Raw genomic sequence first — 26,233 nt, forward strand, 5'->3', positions numbered from 1 at the left:
GTTACTATTCCAGTTATATCTTTCTTAGATTGTAGATTAATAATTGTTTTTGAGGTGGTTTTGGTAGTGTCTTATTCTTGGTGGTATATTTTGTTACGGAATAATAATGGCATCGTAGTTTCTATTTTTTAATTGAGTTTTTATTTTTATTTTTTATGTAACAATTATAGTTATATTTTTGTTAGATCGTAGAATCATTGTTTTTTAAGTAGTTCTAATAGTGTCTATTTTTTTGGTATTAAAGTTCTGGTGGTGTCTTAGCGTTGCAAATATGTTTAGTATGAAATATAAATTGCTTCGTCATTTCTGTTTTTAACTGTGGGTAGGGTTTTGCCATTCAAAGCTTAGGGATTCTAAATCTTGGAGACTAAACAGTTAGCAACACATGAAATTTAAACATTAAAGAACAACTAATTATATAATCTGAAGGAGGGTAGATTCGGTGACTGCAATGCAACTAATTATACAACTAATTATATAATTAAAGAACAACTAATTATCTAATCTTAAAGAACAACTAATTATGTAAACAGTTAGCAACATATGAAATTTAAACATCTTTTAAATTTAAACATAAGCATTTCCATTGCATTTGTTCAATGTATCTCTTCCATCTTTTAATTTGGCTGAAAGACACAACACTTAATTAGACAATGAAAAGCACGTGGTGGAGCAGTTTCAATAAATGAGGGTGCGTTCCATCAACAATGATGCGCTGAACCTCCATACTTGAAGCTTAGTGAGAAAATATATTAGAAACTACAAAGGTTTGGAGTGTTGGGCAGGGCCTTGCAAAAGATGTCGGTCCACGTGAGAGTGAGGGAGTCAGTGGTGGTGAAGCCAGAGGAGGAAACGCCAAAACAGGCGCTGTGGATATCGCACTTGGATATCGTGATTTCGGCAACTCACCTTGGAAGTGTTTACTTCTACAGGAGGCCAAACGTTCAAAACGGCGCACATCATCTTCAAAACAACTGTGTCTTGGATTCGGAGGTGCTCAAGTGCTCCCTTGCCAAGGCCCTCGTGCCCTTCTACCCCTTGGCCGGCCGCCTGAAGCTGAACGATGAGGGACGTATCGAGATCGATTGCAATGGAGAGGGAGTGCTGTTTGTTGTGGCGGAGACTGACTCGGTCCTTGATGAGTTCGGGGACTTTGCGCCGACTCTTGAGTTCCGGAAGCTCGTTCCTGCTGTTGATTATTCCGCTGGGATATCCTCTTATCCCCTCTTGGTCGTACAGGTATTCAGAGAAAGAGAGGAGACATTTTTTCACTCCCTTTCTTTTATTTCTCTTGCTCATAATATCATCCGGGACAATTCTTGAACCTGATATGACTTAAACTTACAAAGTATGGTTCTGGTTTTACTCTGTTTATGCATCAGGTCACATACTTCAAATGTGGTGGATTGTCACTTGGTGTTGGCCTGGAACATCGTGTAGCAGATGGCTTTTCTGGTCTCCACTTTGTAAATACATGGTCTGATATCGCTCGAGGTCTTGACCTTACAATTCCACCATTCATCGACAGGACATTACTTCGTGCCCGAGACCCACCACAGCCTGCATTCGATCACATTGAATACCAACCTGATCCACCCATTAAAACCGGTACAAAAGCTGTAGGTGATGAGAGCGCAACGGTATCCATTTTTAGATTGACACGGGAGCAGCTCAACATCTTGAAAGCCAAGTCTAAGGAAGATGGGAACACAATCAACTATACCACATATGAGATGTTGGCAGGTCATATTTGGAGATGCGCATCCGTGGCACGTGAACTTCCTGATGATCAGGAGACCAAACTACATATTGCAGTTGATGGAAGGTCCAGACTGCAACCCCCCCTCCCTCCTGGTTTCTTCGGCAACGTGGTTTTTTCAGGCGCACCAATTGCTGCAGCAGGGGATATCAAATCAAAACCAACATGGTATGCTGCAAGCCGTATTCATGATGCTGTTGTGCGTATGGACAACAATTATCTTAGATCAGCGCTGGACTATCTTGAACTTCAGCCTGACCTGTTACCCCATGTTCGCGGAGCTCATACTTTTAGGTGCCCGAGACTTGCAATAACTAATTGGTCTAGGCTGCCGATCTATGATGCTGATTTCGGTTGGGGTCGACCTACTTTCATGGGGCCTGGTGGAATTGGATATGAGGGGTTGGCTTTTGTGTTACCAAGTGCAACAAATGATGGAAGTTTATCAGTGGTCATTTCTCTGCAATCTCAACGTATGAAATCATTCTCCAAGTTGTTGTATGAGATATAAGGAAATGAAATGCGTCGAATGGGAGCAATACGTTGAACATACTTTGGGCTTCTGTGTGTGTCCTCCGAGTTCTGGGACTTTTCATTGACTGTGGCCTAGCTGATCGGAAAGCAGCTGTTTTTGAAAAGTTCAAGTGGTCTTTTGGTTAATCTATATTAGAGTATCTGTTTTAGAAACACCCTAGTACTGAATAAGATTGTCGGAGTATCTGTAAGCTTTGTTTATTGCTGTGGAGGACTTCTTTTTCGGAGTATCTGTAGTTTACTGTGATTCTTAATAAGATTTTCTTTCTCCATGAAACAAAAAGATACTGAATCACTTTGGTTGCATAAAGGTTAGTGCCTTTGGTAAACCTGCACTTCGGTTATACTTTCAGAAATTTTGGATTAATGCAAGAGCATTTGTAGCGTTTTTATTTCTCACTGTGAAAAAAGGAAGAGTAAATAATCAAGAGGTTCTTGTTCTGGAGACTTCAGTGTCAAGTCTGCCTATTCGCTGAATTATGTATGCTTGTATATTAAATTTATGTCCTAAAATTTTAGGAATGGAAGAATATTCTGCAAGACTAGAGAATAATCAACATGATGCAGGTAAAATGAATTTTAATGGGATTGAAAAGGAAAATAATGGGGATGAAACTGAAATAATGACACTGTAATGAGTGTTGAAGAAAAAGTACAAGACCATCGAGTTGGAATGATTTTTGACATTTTTGATGAGGTGATCGCATATTACAAACAATATGGGAGGCAATCAGGTTTCCAGTGATAAGGAGATCATCAAGAAACGGAGATGATGGAAATTTGAAATATGTTATTATTTCTTGTGCCCGAGAAGGCAATTCAAAAAGTAAGTCAAGTAATTTTCTTAAACCTCGTCCAAGTATATAGAATAATTGCAAGGGTCAACGTAGGGCAGGTTTATTGCACGTCTCTGCACCACCGTTCTTTTTGCGATTTCTTTATGTTTTGAATAAATTGCAGAGAATCTTTGGGTATTTCCATACTCGGCTCCTAACCGGCCCATTCCCATACCTAATTATTTTCATTTGTAAAACTTAAGATACTATATCTCTAGTAATTCCAACACAAGACAAGCCAATTCAAATGATAATTTCATGGAGTGAATCTCTTTAAAATAAGGGCGAAGTATTACTTTTTAGGAATAGTAAATCAAATAAATAAGCATAAGTTATTGGTTTCAATCATATTATTCAATTTTAGACTTGTATATAATCGCTTTGATTCTCCATAGGAACATCTACGGAATTTTTTGATGACACATGTCCCCTTAACACCGTAACAATTGTCCACAACTCCATCTTTAGGTCCAACACAAAGTTTGGTAGGCCATGTGAACCTCCCAGCTTCATATGGTATTTTATCTCAAAAGATACATGATTGAGTTAAGCGCAACTTGTCTGGTACAGAGCTGATATTATCATAAAGGAGAGGTCCCATCTAATATTTGATATTATCACAAAGGAGAGGTCCCATCTAATGTTCGATATTATCATAAAGGAGAGGTCCCCTCTAATGTTTGGTTTGTTGTTCCAGGTTGTGTCAGTTATTAAAATTTGGAGACCCATCGACCAAAAACAGTTTCAAACCACGTCCTAAAAGTGGAGCAGTTTGTGTGATCTGAAATTAATCCTGGTAAAATTTGGAGACCCATCGACCAAAAACAGTTTCAAACCACGTCCTAAAAGTGGAGCAGTTTGTGTGATCTGAAATTAATCCTGGGTGAAGACATAGTGGAACAGTTTCAAACCACGAGCTATTTTGTTTGAAGACATCGTGGAACAGTTTGGGTCAGTGGCGGAGTCAGGAATTTATGTGTTGTGAGGCCAACATATAAACTGAAAGGACCCGCCCCGAATTTCTCAAAACCCGAGGCGAACCCTTTGGAATTCTTGACATCACCCCGATGTCATGCCCGCTTACCAAAGACCGAGACTTCCTGCCGAAATTTCGGCAGAGTCTCCCCTATAAATTGGACATTTCCCAAAATTACAACCTGCATAAAAACGCATTTAATATTCACAACTGGCAGCATGCACAATATAATTTCATGCAATTCACACAAACGGCCTTCGACCTTCCAATAATTCTCAACTACTACCAAACCCGCTAACCAAACAATTCATGCCTTAAACAAGGCAAACAATTTAAATATAAATTATGACTAACATTTAGTCTACGGCTGCACCTAATAACCTTAGGCTGCCTACGTACCCTCCTTGAGGGATCAAGCCACACGTAGTTCTTCCATAAAACACAATTCCACACATAAGCGATACCTTATTTCATTTCCCTGTATTTCTCATAATCTCCCTATACGCCGATACAACCAACGCCACGTATGGGGCCTGTCCGCACGCCGGATAACCTACGCCACGTGGGACCTAACTTTCACTTGGTGGTACTTGTAGTGCAACCAAAATCCGGGGAGGTACCTAAGGTAGTGCGTATAGCACTCCAAACTGACATTCTAGACTCTTTTGTACTCTTGTACAAACATATATAATTATATATAATAATTCTAATATTGTGTAACCCTCCACAATAGTCTAGCACCCGATAATCCCCCCTGGAAGGGTGAGATTACTCTGGGAGACTCACGGTCAACCAAGGGTCAAACTACCCTAACCCTGGTCAAACAGACCTGCGGAGCCTACGACCTCCAATTTCCGATCCGAAAGTCCCTATGGGTTTTACAAGGTATAAGACACTCGTCCTACAAGTTTGGTTTAGATAGGACGGTCGGATCGGTCACGATCGCACGATCTGACGGTTAATATAAAATATAAACTTTAAATTATTATTCGGAACATCCGGGGCTCCGATTCACAGTCCGTGAATTCCTATACGATCCTAGAATTACCTAGATTAACATATATTAAATTTGAGACCATTCAACGGTCCCAACCTATCGAACCCGAATAACGCACAATATACGATCGTCCGTTCGATAGTCAAACGACGTCCGAATTGAGATCCGCGAAATTCTACGCACTCGTGACAACCTAAGGATCTCATCGAGACACAGTGCCACTTTTTCTACAGTGCCCACACGCCGCCGCACGCTCCGGCAGCACGTGGGTGCCCAAAGCGATAAAGCTTCACAGGAAAATCTCAACACCACGGCTCCAAACTCCTACCCTGGGTATAACACCCTATTTGGAGCCACTTTTGTTCTTGGACCTACCCCAAAAACTGACCGGAAGTGGCCGGAATCGCGATCCTAAAACCGGCCGAATTTCAATTCGAAAATCGAATTGGCTATGCTAAGAATCGATCCAATCCTACCCAACAGGCAGCTAGAGCATGCAGAAGGGATGAATTTCCATACCTTGATTGCCAGAATCGGTGGCCGGAGGAGGGAGATCGACGGCGGCAAAGATCGGACGACGCCGGCCGCTTCTTCTCCATTTTCCGGCGAAACCACGGTGGCTGGAGGCGGGAGTCAGCTGGGGCTGGAAGAGGACAATGCCCCGGTCATTTTGGTACCGGCCTCGTCCACAGTCGTGGCCGGTGGCCGGAGTTACGAGGAGAGAGAGAGAGAGAGAGGGAGAAAATCTGATTTTTATAAAAAAATCTCATTTCGAAATAATTACGATTATGCAACTGGGTTTCTTTTGACCATATCTCTCTCGTTACAACCCCGATTCGAGCCCACTACGTGTCTATGAACTCGTCTCAGTACGACCTATCCAAAAATACTAGTCACTGCCCCAAACTTTCTCCGATTAAGAATATGACCAAAATGCCCTTATCTCAAGGGTAAATTTGTAATTTCCCTTAAATAATTAAATAATTTAAATAAGGGTTAAATTTGGAGTCAGAGTTTTACATAAACCAAACAAGACATTAACAAATTTCAATTTTTCAACCTTAACAATGTTTGGAAAAATTAAAGGCAAAAAATAATTGTTTATTCAATTAGGTATCAAAATAACACTCGTCGTTCTTTCATATCTCTAAAATCATCTATGATTGAGTCAATGCTAAACTTTTCTGCAATTTTCCTTTTGATGCACATAATCAAAGAGTCTGTGAGAAATTCGTCTTCCATCTTGTTACGAAGCCTAGTTTTTACTATACACATAGCAGAAAATGATCGCTCTGCAGTTGCTGTGGAAACAGGAAGAGTAAGCACAAGCACAACCACTCTATAAACAAGTGGATATGTCGTTGATCTTCTAGTCATTACCATCCATTGAGATAGATCATATTGTTGACAAGTTTTTGAACTTTGGAATTCTAACGACGTCACTCTCAAAATGTTGAAGTTGTCTTCTCAAACCTATCTTCTCATGATCTTCAAAGTTTTGCGGATAGAACTTATCTACTAATTGAAAAATATCATCAATACTAAAAGATTTATTCACTTCACGAGGATCCAAAGCCGACCCCAAAATAAGCGGCTCTATTGTTTGATCACTAAATCTGCTATTTAATTCTTGAAGTTGAGAATCTATTGCAGCATAAAAAAATATCTATCATGTAATCATGCTTAACCGTAAAATCATCTTCTTGATGGCTTGCTCGACCTCGTCTTGCAACATAGCGAGCATTCATATCTAGGATATCTATGATCTGTGCTTCACAAAAAGAATTCACCTTGGTAAGCAAAGAATCCCATCTATCATCTCTTAATTCTTGGATGAGTGCTTTAGTGGAAGAAGCAAGATTCATGGCATTTATGATGTCTTGGGATTGACATTGCAAAGCTTGACAAAGATCATTAGTGATCTCCATAAGTTCTTTCATAAGATGTAAGATAAAGACAAATTCATATGAAGTCATTGCCTCATAAGCCTCATCAGCATCTCCTCGTTGAGCATAAGTAGTTCCGTTATCAATTATATTAATTAGAACTGTGCATGTTGCACTAAACATATTTACCAAGCTAGTAATTGATTTCAAATGTGAGAACCCCAACAAGTATCACCAGCACGTTGTAAGGTGCCAATTTGGTTAATTCCTTTCCCAGTCTTGAGCTCATCAATTGCAATCATGTGCTCAATTTCAGCAGCTTGAGCATTTTTTAGTTCATCATTATGCTTGCATGAAGCACCAACAATATTGACAATAGATGTAACACCCCGACTCCAAATTTAATTCCTATTTTAAATTATTTAAGTGAATTTACGAATTTACCCTTAGGGTAGGGGTAAATTGGTCATTTTCTTACCCGGAAAGTGTTTGGGGCAGTGACTGGTATTTTTGGATAGGTGGTACTGAGATGAATTCGTAGACACGCGGTAGGCTTGAATCGGAGTTGTAACGAAAAAGTTACGAGCAAAACATCGACAATGGCAAAATCGTAAATATTTCAAAATCTGGTTTTAAAATATCTGACTTCTCTCTCTCTCTCTCTCTCTCTCTCTCTCTCTCTCTCTCTCTCTCTCTCTCTCCCGCGGCTGAACCCCTCTCCCCCGTTTTGATTTTTCGCCAGAATTTCAGATGGCGAGAACTTCGCCGTCCGACCTCCATTTCAGGCGCCGTTTCTTGCAAAAGCTTCCTCTCTTCCTCCTCTACCCAGCCCACCCCTTTTCTCCGATCGAAAACCCGGCGAACGGCGGTGGCAACGACGGGAAAAACAGCCGAAACTGCCGACATCACAGGCGACGTTTCCGGCCGTCGCGAGCTGCACCGTCACTTGGAACAGATAGCTCTCCTCCCCTTCTAGCTATTTCCTAGGTTGTGCGATGACAATGTCGACGGTGGTCACCGGATCGAAGCCCTGAAGTTCCGGGTTAAACCGTGAGTTTCCGACGCCGATTCCGGCCAATTGCCGTCCGAATTGGACTTGGGTGTAGTTGAATAAAGTGTTCCACTCGTCGAGTAGAACCTGTAGCCGGAAGGTGGCTTGTAGTTTGGAGATTTTCCGGCGAAGCTTTATCGCTTTGGACACCCGCGCGCTGCTGGCGCATGTGGCGGCGCGTGGGCACTGTAGCAAAGGGACATATTTGTCCCAATACGATCTCCTGGTTGTCACGAGCACGTAGAATTTCGCGGATCTCAATTCGGACATCGTTTGACTATCAAACGGATTTTCGCATATTGTGCGTTATCCGGGTTTGATAGGTTCCAACCGTTATATCCTTTCCGAATTAAAATATGTTGTTCTAGGTATTCCTAGGATCATATAGGAATTCACGGATCATGAATCAGAACCCCGGATGTTCCGGTTCAATAACTTAAAGTTTGCGTTTTTTTAATAACCGTCCGATCGTGCGATTGTAAGCGATCTAACCGTCCGTTTCGGACTAAACTTGCGAGACGGGTATCTTAGACTTTGTGAAACCTTTAGGGACTTTCGGATTGTAAAACGGAGGTCGTGGGTCCCGTGGGCCCGGTTGACCCAAATTGGGAAGTTTGATCGCCGGTTGACCGAGTGTCTCCCGAAGTTGTTCCATCGTCCAAATCGGGTAGTAGGACCTTAGAAAGTCTCATTCCTAGTACACTTACTAGAAACTTGGGAAATTAGGATACTTAATTTAAAGTACTCGTTCTAAACGTTTCGTATTAATCTCGTATACGTATTCTGAATTAGGTACTCCGACTACGCATACACAGGAGGCGGGACCCTCTCAGGGTCAAGCAGCGTGGGACTACTTGTGAGTGGACTTTGTTTTCAAAGCTTATGCATGGTTTTATTGATGAAAGATTTATGCATAACGTTTTAAATAATTTAACGAATATATTATATTCATGAGTTGAATTTGATGTTTGTATAGTGTTTTGGCATAGTTGGGTATTGAAAGTATATTTTATATATGGATTTTGGGAAATATTATGCATGATGTTTTAAATGGTATTTTGAATATATTATTTATGAAATTGTTGAAAGTGATATTTTTATGAGGCATTGAAAATATATTTTGGGTTTTGATATATTGGAGTATCTTGAATACGAATATTTGGATTTTGAGAATTTCTATATATATATTTGGCTATGTGTGAGGTACTTGGGTTGTTGAGATGAGATTGTGGAAAGTGGTGAGTATAGAATGTCAGTTTGGTGTGCTGTAAGCACTACCCTATGTACCTCCCTGGATGTGGAACTTGGATACAGAGACTTGAGATACTTGGAATTGTCGGAACCCGGGGCATCCTTGACGGGATGTTGCTGTAGACCCTTAATTGGGTAGTCTGCGCGCGTAGGACTGATCACAGACGTATGGGTTTTGAGGTTATCGACGGTACGTTCTGGCTGAGAGTTGGTCCCCCAGTTGGACGGCTCGTTCCCTAGTCACATGGTGGATTGAGGACTCATCACGAGGACTCTGCCAGGGTGACTAGTCAAACAATCCCCCGGTTGGATTGTTTCCCCGGTACAACTAGGTGATGGTTATATTTATACTATATATATATATATATATATCTCTTATATTATATATTTATATCTATTCATTCATTCTTGTTTCTCGGTGTGGATACTTCCTTCCCGGTCGTGCCAATGGGTACGCTTTCGAGAGTTTACTTGTGTGATTTATAAGTTTTGGATGGTGGGCTTTGTAAAGCGTTCGTTTTGGATTTCGGACTTGGCATCTGGTATCGATTTGTTTTGATATATTATATATATACATATATACGTGAGTATGACGGTTTTGAGATGCATGGGATTTCTTGCATGGTTTTCTAGACGGTGGGGTTATATTACGTTGGTTTACATTGAACTGAATTTATTTTTGTCCACTCACAATTTTCTGTTTTGCGCCCCCCAGCCAGTAGTTGACTGAGCTCCGCAACAGAGCCGGATCGTGAGCTTCCGAGCCTTGAGCCTTTGTAGGACTCTTTCTTCCTGTTATTTCCTTTGCACTTTGTTTTGTTGAAATTGAAGTTCTTAGACATGCTCTGTTATCGCCCCTGTTAGGGTTTGAATTGTGAGGCCGGAGGCCATTTTTGTTGTAAACTGTTTATTCGCTTCAAAGCATGCTGCTGGTTGGGATTATTCTGTATTTTTATGCAGGTTGAATTTTGTTAGTTTGTTCAATTCATAAGGGAGACTCTGCCAAAATTTTGGTAGAGAGTCTCGGTTTCAAGTAAGTGGGCCCGGCATCGGGATGATGTCGGAACAAAGACGGGGTCCGCTCCGGTTTCCGGGGAAATTCCGGGGCGGGTTCTGTCAATAGAAGTCAATTTAGTGAAAAAGTGGTGAACATGAATAACTTCTCTTGATGATGCAATTAATGCCAATTGTAATCGATGTGCTAAACAATGAACATAGTAAGCATATGAGCAATCATTCAAAATCAAAGCTTGTAACCCATTCCATTCACCTCGCATGTTACTTGCACCATCGTATCCTTGTCCTCTAATATTTTGAAAATTTAGTGAATTATGAGACAATATAGAGTAGATACCTTTTTTCAAAGTTAATGCCTTAGTGTCTGACACATGAACAAGCCCAAAAAAAGGCTCCTGAATAAGACCTTCTTTGTCAACAAATCACTACACTATAGCCATTTGCTCTCTCTTTGGATTCATCACGCGCTTCATCAACAATTATACAAAACTTTGATTCCCTAATTTCTTCACAGATTGCTTTCTTCACTTTAGTTAAAAAAACATGTAAAATTTCTTTTTGGATCTGTGGTGATGTGTAAGGGGCATTTTTGGGAGCTTTATCTAAGATAACTCCAACAACTTTTTCATTATATGCAGGCAATATTTCTAACATTTGAAGAAAATTTCCACGATTGATTGAATTCTTTTTTCATCATGGCCTCTAAAAGCACATCCTTGGAATGCAAGCCACGTGACTGCTTCAATTGTTGCCTTAAGTCATAGTCGATTGTCTGCAATTTGTTGGGAAGAATAATTCTCAACGACTTTCTGTATATGCTGGGATTGATTCATCAAATTCAAACATGATATTTCAACAATCTTATGAAGGGAGTTAGGATCTTTCCCCTTGTGATTTAGAAAAGAACAATTTTTTCCGGCTCTAACTTTCTTTCAACTTTGAAATCCCTCAAGAGTGAAAGCATTTTTCCCATAATGTCCAAATGGTTTATTAAAAAGATAGCATGGTAGACAAAAAGCTACATCTTTCACAGGTGAATATTCTAACCACGAAGGAAATAGTTTGAACCATGAACTTTGAAAGCTACGCTGATGAGTTACTGGTTGGATACTTGGAAAGTATAGGTTGGTATGGACTAACGTTAATGTAAGCTCGTCGAATTTCGTCACGTTGATTAACAGGATAATTCCATATTTGTGGACATAGCCCTGGTCGAGCTCTAAAGTACTAATATCAACTTCATTGTCAGTAGTCTCAATTCTTGGAGATCCAGAATGATTTTCATATGCTACTGTCTCAATATTAGAATCAGGTACAGATGAGGTAACTTCAATATGTTTTCTTTTGAAAAATCCATCAATTTTAGGTTGTTTCTTCATCTACAATCCAATTGCAAATTTTATTAAGCACATGATAAATTATACCACCAAAAAAAAAAAAAAAATCATATTCTATGCATAGAACATATAAGATACGAAACATATAATTATAACAATGAAAACTTCAATTTTCACTCATATCGCAAGACAAAGCTTGTCATTTGGGTTCTGGGTTTTATGTTGCTGATGATGATTCAATGCATACGACGACTTCCACGACCTTGTTTGTTGAGTCGGTGAGGGGTGTTGTAAAACTAAAAGCTGAGTTTGCTGCAGAATGAGTAAAAGGAATGTGATACTGATTCATTGACTTGAAGTCTAATTAAATACAAATGCAAATAACAGAAAGCTAGAAAATAAAGCAACCTCTAATCCCACGACTAACAACTCCTAATAATCTGGGATTCTCCTAAGGAATAGGTAAAAGCAACAGACTTCCTAACAAATAGGAATTTATTGAAAAACAAACGACTAAATATCTTAACACCCTCCTTTAAACTGAATGCCATCTATGCAATCAGTTTAAAAAGGAACTTGAACAAACTCCAAGTAATCCACGCAACTTCTCAAATGCTTCCAGCTTTAGAGGTTTGGTTAGGATATCTGCAACTTGGTCTTCACTTCGACAATAAACCAAATCAATGGTTTTTTTAGTTACAAGATCATGAAGAAAATGATACCTCACATCTATATGCTTGCTTCTTCCATGTAAAACTGGGTTCCTGGAGAGTTTAATAGTTGAACTATTATCACAATGAATCACAGTAGGCCCATGTTGATGAAACTGTAGCTCTTCAAGAATCCTTCTCAACCAAATTGCTTGACATGCAGAGGTTGCTGCAGATACGAACTCTGCTTCAGTTGTTGACAAAGTTACAACCTGTTGCTTCTTTGATGCCCATGATATGGCACCTGAACCCATCATAAACACATGCCCTGTTGTACTCAGCCTATCATCCAAATTACCAGCATAATCACTGTCAGTGAAACCAATCAAAATAGGTCCTCCATTTTTCTTGTAGAAAATACCAAAATCTGTTGTTTCTTTCAAGTAACAAAACACTCTTTTAGCAGCTCTGAGATGCAGCTTCATTGGTCTTTCCATATACCTGCTAATTAGACACACTGCATACATAATATCAGGCCGAGTGGTTGTCAAGTACATTAAACTTCCAACAATTTGTTTGAAGTAAGTACTATCAACCCTCTCTCCATCAAGATCACTTGAGAGCTTCAATCCCGGTTTAGTTGGAGTCCCAACTGGATTACAATTCTCCATGTGAAACCTCTCCAAAACCTCTTGAGCATATTTCTTTTGCCCAATAAAAAATCCAATAGCTGTTTGTACTACTTCTATACCAAGATAATATTTCATCTTCCCCAAATCAGTCATGTCAAAATCAGCCATCATAGAATTCTTAAAATCAACAAACATAGCCTCATCATTGCCCGTAAAAATAAGATCATCAACATATAGGCAAACTATCAGGATTTTACCTTCTGCTCCAGACTTGATGAATAGAGTGTGCTCATATGGACACTTGTTGAAACCTGCCTTTTCAAAGTATGCTTCTATTCAATTGTACCAGGCATGAGGTGCTTATTTCAGGCCATATAAAGCCTTATTTAATTTGTAAACCTTATGTTCATTACCTTTTATCACATAACCAAGAGCCAGCTCAATGTAGACTTGCTCAAGTAGTTAACCACTAAGGAAGGCCGATTTCACATAAAGCTGGAAGATAGGCCATGAGTTTTGTGCTGCTAATGAGACTACCAACCGAATTGTATCCTGTCTTGCAACAGGAGCAAAAACCTCTTGATAATAAACTCCATGCTCTTGATTATAGCCTTTCACAACCAGCCTTGCTTTGAACTTGTCAATTTCTCCTTTTTCATTCAGCTTCGTCTTATAAACCCACTTTACACCAATGGTTTTTTGCCCTTCAGGAAGATTGGTTAGCTCCCAAGTCTCATTTTTCTCTATAGCTTGAATCTCTGCATCCATGGCTTTTTTTCACTTTTCTTCTTTCACTGCTTCTGCAAACAATATAGGATCAGAGCCTGCAAATAAAGCGAAATGAGGCGTAGTATCCTCATCAGATAATTCATCTCCACTCACATAATCTATCATCCAAGATGGTCTTTTTCTTTGTCGTTGTGGTTCTAAGCTAGTTGCCTGAACTTCATTTGGAATTGAAACTCTTGCTGAAGAACTTGGTGAAACTTCTCCAAGGGACTGACCAGGAAGTTGCAATTGTGATTCAGACCCCTGACTTTCAAGAAGAGGTTGTAGTGGTTGTATAATTTCCCCGCCAGCTTCCTCATGATCAATTAAAATTTGCTGTTGTTCAGTGCTACTCCAATCCCATGTGTTTTCTTCATCAAACAGAACATCTCGACTTATTATTATTTTCTTGGTAACGGGATTATATAACATGTACGTTTTGGATTCTTCACTAACCCCAATAAAGACACACTTCACACTTTTATCATCAAGCTTTGTTCTCTTTTCATCTGGGACATGCGCATATGCTATACACCCGAAAATTCTGAAGTGATCAACTGATGGCCTGACTTCACTCCAAGCTTCTTGTGGTGTTATGTTTTTTTACAGCAAGGGTAGCGCTTTGGTTGAGTACATGAACACTCCAATTGACTGCTTCTGGCTAGAAAGTCTTCGGAATACATTTTTTTACCAACATGCTTCGCACCATGTTCATAATCATCTGATTCCTTCTTTCTGCCATGCCGTTTTGCCTTGGTGTGTATGCAGCAGTAAGTTGCCTCCGTATTCCATGCAATTCACAAAAACTTGCAAAGTTATGTGAGTTAAATTCACCACCACGATCTGTGCGAAGGATCTGAATGTACTTGCCAGATTCTTTTTCAACTCGAGCCTTAAAGCTTTTAAAAACAACAAAAGCTTCAGATTTCTCTTGCAAGAAATAAATCCATGTTTTTCGACTATAATCATCAATGAAGGTGATGAAATACCTTTTGTTTCCATTCGATGTTGGATTGATTGGACCACAGATGTCTGAATGAACCAACTGTAGGATTTGCTCAGCTCTCCATGCTTTTCCTTGTGGGAAAGAATCACGATGTTGTTTACCAACAATGCAATCTTCACACATTTCTGTGGGACAATTAATCTTAGGCAATCCTTCCACCATGTTCTTCTCATGTAGGGTTTTCAAGCCTTTGAAGCTCAAATGACCATAACGAAGATGCCACAGCCATGTTGGATCTTGCACTCTTGTTGAGAGACACTTTTGGGCATCATACTGAATGTGCAGAGGGAACATACGATTTGCTGTCATTTTTGCTTCTGCTATGAGGCCCTTCTCTGGATGATGAATTTGACACCGTCTTTGTTGGATGATGATGATATAACCCCTCTCTTGCAGTTGGCCCATACTGATGAGATTGCTTTTCAAATCTGGGATATAAAACACACTAGAAATTGTCTGCACATTGTCCTTTTTCATATGGAATTTGATATCCCCTTTTCCCATGACAGAAATGCAAGAGTTGTTCCCAAGCTTCACAGTTTCTCTGAATGTTTCATCCAAATCATAAAATAAAGACTTGTTTCCACACATGTGATTGCTGCAACCTGAATCTAAATACCAAGTATCACGTGATGAAATCTCCTTCTTGTCGATGTAAACCATCAAGAGTATTTCTCCTTCAGTCTCAGCGAAATTTACCTTGGTTTCCTTCTCATTGTCAGGGCATTCATACTGATAGTGTCCAAGCTTGTGACAGTGATAACATCCCACACTCGCCTTGTCAAATTGTGCTCCTTGATTGTAAGAAAGTTGGCGTCCTCTACCTCTGCTGCTTCCTCGAAATCCTCCACATCCTCTACCTCTTCCTGAAGAAGTAGTTCCTTCATAAGTACTGACCTTCAAGGCTTGCTCCTCCACAACATAGCTGGTCATCCTCTGCTCATGAACTAACAGTGAGCTTTGCAACACATCAATCGAAAGACTATCAATGTCATCGATTCTTCAATGGAACACACCACATAGTCAAATTTGCGTGTCATTGAGCGAAGGATTTTCTCAATGACTGCAACATCTTTCAAATTTTCTCCATGGATGCGCATCTCAATGTTCTTGCAAAGTAGTCATTTACTGACTCTCCTTCCTTCATGTGAAGAATTTCAAACTCTTTGCAAAGAGCTTGGAGTTGTGCACGTTTCACCCATGCATGCAGTGCCTTGGTACTTCGTCTTCATTGAATCCCAGATGTATTTAGCAGTGTCCTTCTTCAGGATGGTTTCCAAAATGGCACGATCTATCGCTTGAAACAAATAATTCTTTGTCTTCAAATCCTTCAATCTCTGATCCTCCAACGTCTTTCTCTGCGCTTCTGTCAAAACAGTCTCACTAGTGTGCACATCGATGCCGGTTTCCACAAGAGTCCAGTACTCCTTGGATCGCAGAAAATTTTCCATCAACATACTCCAATGATCATCTTGACCATCAAAGCGTGGAATCGCAGGTTGCACAAAGCTGTTTTCAGAAGCCATTGAATATCTTGCTGCGGCAAGAATGAAAGCTGCTGCTTTTCCAAATCAGATCCTAGTGGGGGGCTCTGATACCAATTGTTGTAAAACTAAAAGCTAAGTTTGCTACAGAATGAGTAAAAGGAATGTGATACTGATTCATTGACTTGAAGTCTAATTAAATACAAATGCAAATAACAGAAAGCTAGAAAATAAAGCAACCTCTAATCCCACGACTAACTACTCCTAATAATCTGGGATTCTCCTAAGGAATAGGTAAAAGCAACAGACTTCCTAACAAATAGAAATTTATTGAAAACAAACGACTAAATATCTTAACAAGGGGTGTTTCCGATTCCGCTTCCAAGAAAGGTGATGCCTCTATGATTTGTGATTCGATTTCTGGCTCTCTTGTCTCTAATGCTGCTTTAGTGAAAGGTGAAATTGACATAGCCATTGTTGAGTCAAAGAATGTTGTCTCGGTGTTTCAGAGTATCAACCCGCCTCAATTCCATGCCTTTCCATCTCTGGTAGGTGAACAAGTTGAAGATTCGCTGGTAAGTGCAGTGGGTCTTGCTATGACTCCACAGTCTGCTATTGGCGTGAGTCGTATTTCGGCTTTGCACAAGACTCAATTTTGGGTGGGCTTTGAACCCATTACTGCACAAACTCTAGTATCATCCTATCAGAGTTCTTCCAAGATCGCAGAAATCAAGATTCCTGCTCAATATTGGGTCCTAGAGTCGAGCGCCATCTCTGCACTCTAACTGTTTTGGTCTACAACTACCAGAATAATAGTCTTGCACAAAATCTTATTGGTACTTACATAGCTTTGTTCTTGAATTGAAATTCCTTGCTGGTGTTTACGAGTGAGTGAGTTAATGTGTGTTCATGTGAAATTTGCGAATGTGTTATCTAATATGCTTGGGTACGACAAAGGTGAAATTCTCATGCAAATAGTTTTCAGGAATAAACATAAGTATATAGTTCTGTATTCTTTCCTTATATATTATGAGTTGTGCGATTTCGCTTATCTTAGAATTGATTCAGTCCTTTTCATGAATGAGCTCTTAGTATTAATTATTATGTTCCATGTTTGAATAATGCTCTCTCTTCTTTCTCCATTTAAATCTTCCTTTGGATGTCTGTCTTTGTTGATGTATCTTAATCCAAGCATTTACTGTCTTGTAATTATATCTATATTTCTGGTTTAGAGGTTATTTGGCACCAAAGTACGCAATACTGAGGGCAATTGACAAGGAAAGCAGATATTTATACCTTTGGGGTGCTCCTTGTGAAAATAGTCAGTGGAAGATGTAATACAAATACACGACTACCAATTGACGAACAGTATCTGCTTGAAAGGGAATTAATTTCAGATTTATCTGTCCTTACAAGCTTTTTCTTTCAATTTGTTTAAATGAAAAACATTAGATGGCAATTGCATGTGTCATGTGATTTTGGTAGATGCAGTTTTGCTTTCATATTTCCTGATCACAGTAATTTGGGTACTGCTAAACTCCTGTTGGTATTTAAAAGAAAAAAAAATTGGTCTTTGATATGCTGCACATAAACTGATAAGGCTTCTGAAGTTTGCAACCTTGTTTCCCATCAATTCGTTTGTTGCTGGACAATTTTGTACAGATGTTGTTTTTACAAATTTTTGTGTGTGTGTGAGTTGTGTGTTCTAACAGCTTCCTTCATAGCCATGTTGGCTTGTATTACCAAAGAGCAGGTGCAAGGCATGGTGATGAGGGAAAAGGCTGAATTTTTATTGAAATGCTTGTAGTAACTAGTTGTTTGAGTCATTGATTCATTTATGTCATAATTCCTATTTTATTTGAGTATATAAAAAAACATGTAAGAAGATATTACAATTAATCTAAAGCTATTAAATTGTAATATTGCAAGTTAAAATGCAGTTGAATTCAATAAATGTAAAAATAGTTCAACAACCATTTTGAATGCTCTGAAACACAAGAAATAATACAAAGGGGCTATCTTTATCAGACAAAGAAAAGCACGTGGTAAAGCAGTTTCAATAAATGAGGGGCTCTTCTGTTTCTATTCTGTCACAGATTTTTTCATCTTCTTCTTCCTCCCTCTCTTATTCATCTATTTCTTATTGTATGGTAGTCCAAAAAGAACAAAATCATACCAGCCATTTTTACAAAGGGAATAAATAAGCTGGAGCTGTGGAGGTGGAGGGGCAAGCTGCGAAGTCGTCGAACCCAGATCCCGTAGGCTCCGTCTCAGTATTCTCGCAACCTCCATCTCAGTACCTTCGCAGCCACAAGTTAATCACCAAAACCGAGAAAACCAAACCGTTTGACCGGTTAACCGGAGTTGGTGGTTCGGCTCCGGTGCCAGAAATCTCTCCACCGAAAGCTACGGTTCGGCGTACGGTTTTGGGTAAAACCCAAACCAAACCAAACCGTGCTCAGCCCTAGGCAGGGAGTTGCAAAAGATGGCGGTCAACGTGAGAGTGAGGGAGTCAATGGTAGTGAAGCCAGAGGAGGAAACGCCAAAACGGGCACTGTGGATATCGGACTTGGATGTCGTGATTTCGAGAACTCACGTTGGAAGTGTCTACTTCTACAGGAGGCCAAATGTCAAAACGGCGCGCATCATCTTCAAAACAACTGTGTTTTGGATTCGGAGGTGTTCAAGTGCTCCCTTGCCAAGGCCCTCGTGCCCTTCTACCCCGTGGCCGGCCGCCTTAAGCTGAATGATGAGGGACGTATCGAGATCGATTGCAATGCAGAGGGAGTGCTGTTTCTTGTGGCGGAGACTGACTCGGTCCTCGATGATTTCGGGGACTTTGCGCCGACTCTTGAGTTCCGGAAGCTCATTCCTGCCGTTGATTATTCCGCTGGGATATCCTCTTATCCCCTCTTGGTCTTACAGGTATTCAGAGAAAGAGAGGAGACAATTTTTCACTCCCTAATTTCTGTCGCACGAGAGTTGAAATATTTTTACCATTTTCGTTTTGAATGTACATTATTAGAAAAAAAAAAAATAGGTACATTATTTTGTGAGAAAAAATAGGCTCATTTAAAAAAATTTGTTTTCATAAAACAAACAATAAAAAGATAATCAAATTATTTTTCATAAAACAAGTAATAAAGAAATAAAATAGGTACAATATTTGGAGAAAAAATAGGTTCATTAAAAAAATGTTTTTAAAAAAAAACAATAAATAGATTATCAAATTATTTTTCCACATAATTAGAATGTACACTATTATTCATAAAACTATAATAATAATAAAAAGAATACTTGTCGTATAATTCATAAAAAGAAAACAACATTAATTCCTAAATTTAATATTGAATTTAAATTATTAATACTTTAAATAGATTACTAGTCGTAATTCATAGGAAGAAAACACCATTAATTCAAAAATAGATTACTAATACTTTAATGTGGAATTTAATATTTAATTTCAAATAAGTTTCTAAATTAGTTCCTACATCCATTACAACTATTTAGAGGTATTTCCAAATTCAACGGGTGTCATTAGTTATACCCCCCATAACACATTAACTTATAAATAGAGGTAGTTTTGGAATCCGAAAAATATAATAAATAAGATTTTAAGCTATATTAGGTAACTTGCTTAGTTGGATCCTAGTCATTGGGTATTATTTGAAAAAATTAGGTATTTTAAATAGAAAACTAAAGGAAATGGTTGTAGGTGATTTTAAATGAATTTTATGGGTCTAAGCTCAATTTACTAATCGTATATCTATTTTGAAGTTTCTAATTGTCACCTACACTAGTAAAAAACAAACCCTTGCGCGACCAAATTTTGCGCGACGAAAAACTATTCTTCGCTCAAAGTCACTTTGCACGACGAAACTCAAAACTTCGTCGCTCAAAGTCTTCCACGACCAAATTTTGCGCGACGAAAAACAAGTCGTCGCGCAAAGTCACTTCGCTCCACAAACTTTTGCGCGACGACAATACATCGTCGCTCAAAGTATTGCGCGACCAAATTTTGCGCGACGAAAAAAAATTCGTCGAGCAAAGTAACTTTGCGTGACAAACTTTTGCGCGACAACAATACATCGTCGCTTGAAGTGACTTTGCGCGACGAAACAATAAACTTCGTCGCGCAAAGTCCTTATAAAAATAAAATATATATTTTTTTAAATCTTTGCATGACGTAATCCAAACATTTCGTCGCCTAAACCAATTTATTTTTGTTTTTTATTTTGTATGCATAACACTTAAGAAATTAAACAGTATATATATTTATTAAGTAGCTTTAAATTTATTATTTTAGATCGGATCGGATTTTTGTTAGAAAAATATATTATTGTTGTTCAGATTGGGTTTTTGTTAGAAAATATATATTTTAAATTGACAATCGAATTAGTTCATTGTATTCATATAGGGTCAAGGAGTGTAGCTGTAAAAAATCATCAAAATCGGAGTTAAAATAACCGTTAAATCGTGATTTTTCATTATAACCGTCGAAAAGTTTTGTCTCATTACTTGATCTCTGAATGTTTATTTTTTTCGATTTTTGGCGTATATGATCTCGAAGTATAAACAAACAAGTTTGACGGTTGGATCGTTGAAACTAGTTTTGGTGAATGCATATGCCATCAAAACAATATATTCACTAACAATTAAGAGTTTATTTATATGTTCGTTAAATATAACATAAGATTTTGTGGTATCCACTAGTGTAAATATTTTATATTGAAGATCAAATTCAGTCATTGTATTCATATAGGGTCAAGGAGTGTAGCTGTAAAAAATCATCAAAATCGGAGTTAAAATAACCATTAAATCATATGATTTTTCATTTATAACCGTAAAAAAGTTTTGTCCCTTTACTTGATCTCTGAATGTTTATTTTTTCCGATTTTTGGCATATGTGATCTCAAAGTATAAACAAACAAATTTGACGGTTGGATCGTTGAAACTAGTTTCGTAGAATGTGTATGCCATCAAAATAATATATTCACTAACAATTAAGAGTTTTTTTTATACTTTCGTTAAATATAACATAAGATTTTGTGGTATCCACTAGTGTAAATATTTTAAATTGAAGATCAAATTCAGTCATTGTATTCATATATGGTCAAGGAATGTAGCTGTAAAAAAAACCATCAAAATCGGAGTTAAAATAACCGTTAAATCGTAATTTTTCATTTATAACCATCGAAAAGTTTTGTCCCGTTACTAGATCTCTGAATGTTTGTTTTTTACGATTTTTGGGGTATACGATCTTGAAGTATATACAAACAAGTCTGATGGTTGGATCGTTGAATGGTGTGTGTATATATATTTATTTATTAAGTAGCTTTAAATTTATTTATTTTGTACGTATAACACTTAAGAAATTGAATAGTATATATATTTATTAAGCAGCTTTAACCTCACTTATATTTTAAATTGTAAAATAAAATATTTTTATTTTTATTATTCATAACAATTATTTTTATAAATATTGTGCTACGAACCAATTTTTCGTCTCTCAAAAGTTTGCGCGACCAACAGTTTGTCGCACAAAACTCCAAAAATTTGGACGGGTATCAAAAATGGGACGCAGGATTTTTTTTTTTTTTTTTTTTAAATTTAGACTTTGCGCAACCAATATTTTTTGTCGCTCTAAACTTTGCGCGACCAATATATATTTTTCGTCTTGCAAAAATTTGGGCGGGTACCAAAAATCGGACGCGGGAATTTTTTTAGACTTTGCGCGACCAATATGTATTTTTCGTCGCGCAAAAATTTAAAAATTTTGGTGGGTACCAAAAATGGGATGCGGGGATTTTTATTTTTTTTAAATAATTTTTTTAGACTTTGCGCGACCAATATGTATTTTTCGTCGCGCAAAAATTTAAAAATTTTGGCGGGTACCAAAAATGGGACGCGGGGATTATTTTTTTTTTAAAATAATTTTTTTAGACTTTGCGCGACTAATACTCCTATATTCGTCGCGCAAAAGTTTGCGCGACCAATATTCCAATATTTTTTGTCGCGCAAACCTTTGCGCGACCAACAATATTTTTCGTCGCGCAAAGTGATACGGTTTTTAAAACCGAAATAACTCCTCCACCATTTTCTCAATGTCTTTCTCTACTCTTACCTCTCCTTTCTCTTTCCCTCTCCCCAAATCCCACCATTTCTCTCACTCACTCCTCTCACTTAATCTCTCATCTCTCTCTTCACTATCTCTCACTCTCTCTCACTCACTCTCTCATCTCTCTCACTCACTCTCTCATCTCTCTATCACTATCTTCTCTAATTCTCTCACACTCACTTCTCCCTCTCATTCTCACTCACTCTCAATCTTGCCAAAAGGTATATTCTCTCCAAATTTTAAAATTTTTTCATTAATATGTGTTTTTGGAGTTAATTTTTAGTTTGTGTGGGTTTTGGGGTTGAGTAAAGGGGAGGGATTGGAGTTTGGGTTGGATTTGTGGTATAACAATTTTAGGGGAGATTATGCCTTTTTTTTTTTTTTTGGGTTATTTGACCATATTTGTTTTTTTGTAGGGAATCATCGAGACTTTGACGGCTAAAGTTGAGGATTAGGAAGCTATCAAAACATATCCTCCGCCACTACCACCACAATACGCTTGTATTAGGATTTTATTATTGTACTTTGTTAATTTATGTGTACATTTTAAATATTATATATATATTTATTGGATAATTTGATCACTATTTTTCATATGTAATTTTATTTTGAATATGTCAATTTAAATTAAAGTAATTAAAAAAATCATACAATTAAATTAAATTTAAAAAGTAAAAACTTGAAAAAATTAATATCAATTTAAATTAAAGTAATTTTAAAAAGAAATCATACAATTAAATTAAATTTAAAAAGTAAAAATTTGAATAAATTAATATAAATTAATTAATATTAAAGAAATAATAAAACAAAAAGTCAAAAACCTTGACGACAAAATATTTCGTAGCGCAAATTATTAAATTAGTTTATTTTAAATTAAAAAAATTTAAAACAAAAAATATTTCGTCGCGCAAATATTTGCTCGACGTTAGTATTCGTCGCGCAAAACTCAAAAAATTTGGGCGGGTACCAAAAAATGTACGCGGGAATTTGTTATTTTTTTAAAAAAAATTTTAAGACTTTGCGCGACCAATGTTTTTCGTCGAGCAAAACTTTGCGCGACCAATGTATTTCGTCAAGCACAACTTTGTGCTACCAATATTTTTCATCGCGCAAAGTCACTTTGCGCGACCAATATTTTTTCATCGCGCAAAGTCGCTTTGCGTGACCAATGAAAAAACTTCGTCGCGCAAAGTCTTTCTTCACGATCTTTGCGCGACGGATTCTGCGCGACGAAATTTCTGTCGCGCTGAAATTTGTGCAACTACAATGTATTTTGCGCGACGAAATTCTCTTCGTCGCGCAAAGTGTAAAATGTAGTAGTGCTATATCCTGTTTTGATACTTCTAATTGTAGTTTTCCTTGTACTAGTAGAATGTGGGTCGGAGTCCTCTTACACACCATTTATGTATTTAACTGTTAACGAAAAATTTAGGAATACTACCTTACTTGGATTGTTCTGTTTAGTTTCACATGTTGCCACTTGGATGAGATTATTCTTTCAAATTAAGTTACGATCTACGTGTTATATGTATATACATAATATACCATGTTCTTAAACTTGAATTAAGCTTACAAAGTATGCATGCTTGTGGATTTTACTCTGTATATGCCTCAGGTCACATACTTCAAATGTGGTGGAGTGTCACTCGGTGTTGGTCTGGAACATCGTGTAGCAGATGGAGTTTCTGGTCTCCACTTTGTAAATACATGGTCTGATATCGCTCGAGGGTGTGACATTACAATTCCACCATTTATAGATAGGACATTACTTCGTGCCCGAGACCCGCCCCAACCTGCATTCCATCACATTGAATACCAACCTGATCCGCCCATAAAAACCCCTCCGCGGAGCACAAACGCTAGTAGTGTTGAAAGTACAACTGTCTCCATTTTTAGATTGACGCTGGAGCAGCTCAACATGTTGAAGGCCAAGTCTAAGGAAGATGGGAACACAATCGAATTTAGCACATTTGAGATGTTGGCAGGTCATGTTTGGCGTTGTGCATCAAATGCACGCCAACTTCCTGATGATCAAGAGACCAAACTACACGTTGCCCTTGACGGAAGGTCCAGACTGGAGCCGCCTCTCCAGCCTGGTTTCTTTGGCAATGTGGTTTTTGCAGCTGCCCCAATCGCTGCAGCAGGGAATCTCAAATCAAAACCTACATGGTATGCTGCAAGGTGTGTGCATGATGCTGTGGTGCGAATGGATAATGATTATCTTAGATCAGCACTTGACTATCTGAAACTTGAGCCTGATTTGTCGAGCCTTGTTCGAGGGGCTCATACTTTTAGGTCCCCAAGACTTGGGATAGCTAGTTGGGCTAGGCTGCCGATCCAATGATGCTGACTTTGGTTGGGGTCGACCTATTTTCATGGGACCTGGTGGAATTGGATATGAGGGGTTGGCTGTAGTTTTACCTGGTGTATCAAATGATGGGAGTTTATCAGTGGCCATTTCTTTGCAATCTGAACATATGAAATCATTTTCCAAGTTGTTGTATGACATATAAGGACATGAAATGCCTGAAAAAGGATTTCCGGGCATTCCATTTTCTTCTAGTCTAGCTGATGGGATGGGAAGCAAGCTATCTTTTGTTATTGTGATGTTTATTAAAGAACTTAATCTGTTTTTATGAAATAATGGGATATTATTTCTGTTGCATAATGGATAATGCAAAGACCATATGAAATTGTTGTGCTTAACTAAGCTAGTACCTCTTGATTTGTCGGATTTTGGTCATGTTTATCTTTTCTTGACTCTGAATGATGTCTTTTTTTCTTTTGGCATCTAATAATATATGCTTATGTAATCTTGAAAACAAAGATCTACAAGTTTTTATAAACTAATCAAGTTCATTCATTTTGGTCTAACGCTCATATAGTTTTTTATTTATTTATACAAGTGATAGATTAAATTACTCCAAGTTGTAATTTGCGAGAAAGAAAATTCGAATTTGAGTGCAAGGAGCAAACTCACTATCATGGCCCACCCACACATGTGGCAAATGCTCACATGCTCCCCTATAAGAGAGAGAGAGAGCGAGAGAGAGAGAGAGAGAGAGAGAGAGAGAGAGAGAGAGAGAGAGAGAGAGAATGAAACTGTGGAAAAAGGCTGTCGGGATCAAGGTCTAAAATATCGAGAGTTTTGGAAATATCGGTGGTTCAAAATTATGGATATATCGATGGAAATATCAAGAAAATATCGATTTCGATAAAAATTGAATAAAAATCACGAAAATTGTGAGAAAAACTTGAAAAATTTTATTGAAACTTTAGAGGATGTTTATTTAGTCAATTGTCTATTATTTTATCACAAAAAATTGGAATAAAATGTATGGCATGGTGGGTTAGAGTGATTTAAGTTGATTATGTAGCGACCTGACAAACACCGTGTCTTTAGAAAATATGTAGTAATTAGTGAACGAAAATAAAACACACCATAATTTTTTAGTTATAATAATTTACTACAATATATCGCATATGATAAGATATATGAACTTGACAAATATATATATATATATATATGAGTAACTTAGTACCACATAGAAAGAATTCCTATTAAAGTTAAAACGTAGTATCACATATAATGAACAATATTTAAACTCAATGGTGAATAATAATACAACTCCATAATATATATAACCACACCCAAAAAAAAAAAAAACTCCATAATAAAATAATAAATAAAATTAAAAATATGCCTAAATTTATCATTAGGGAATTTTTTTTTTTAATGGAAATTTATCCTATATAATATTAGCTTGCAGAAATTTTTTAAGACCATATAAATATTACACGTAGTAACTTTAACAAACTCATTCGCAGTGTGTTGGATAAGGCCCGGCAGATGGATGGGAAATAGAGTAGTTCAAATCACCTTGTGTTGGCAAAAGTGTCATTTCTCAACAAATTTCATTTATTTTTCAGT

General features: G+C 37.8%; 1 protein-coding gene and 1 pseudogene across 1 annotated transcript; both read left to right on the forward strand.

Moving 5' to 3' along the window:
* Window positions 660-2,701, forward strand: LOC18784459 (shikimate O-hydroxycinnamoyltransferase). Its single transcript, XM_007216615.2, has 2 exons — window positions 660-1,239; window positions 1,383-2,701. Exons 1-2 carry the CDS (start codon window positions 799-801, stop codon window positions 2,268-2,270), a joined length of 1,329 nt encoding a protein of 442 aa, XP_007216677.1. The 5' UTR covers window positions 660-798; the 3' UTR covers window positions 2,271-2,701.
* LOC18782727 lies at window positions 18,109-24,947 on the forward strand (annotated as a pseudogene).

Source organism: Prunus persica, chromosome G3 (genome assembly GCF_000346465.2).
Source record: "Prunus persica cultivar Lovell chromosome G3, Prunus_persica_NCBIv2, whole genome shotgun sequence".
NCBI lineage: Eukaryota > Viridiplantae > Streptophyta > Magnoliopsida > Rosales > Rosaceae > Prunus > Prunus persica.

What these genes read in the sequence shown, in the direction of transcription:
- LOC18784459 (XM_007216615.2), top strand. Translation starts at nt 799, where the DNA reads ATGTCGGTCCACGTGAGAGTGAGGGAGTCAGTGGTGGTGAAGCCAGAG. An exon ending in ATCCCCTCTTGGTCGTACAG is followed by an intron (nt 1,240 to 1,382) that starts GTATTCAGAGAA and finishes TTTATGCATCAG; the next exon opens with GTCACATACTTCAAATGTGG.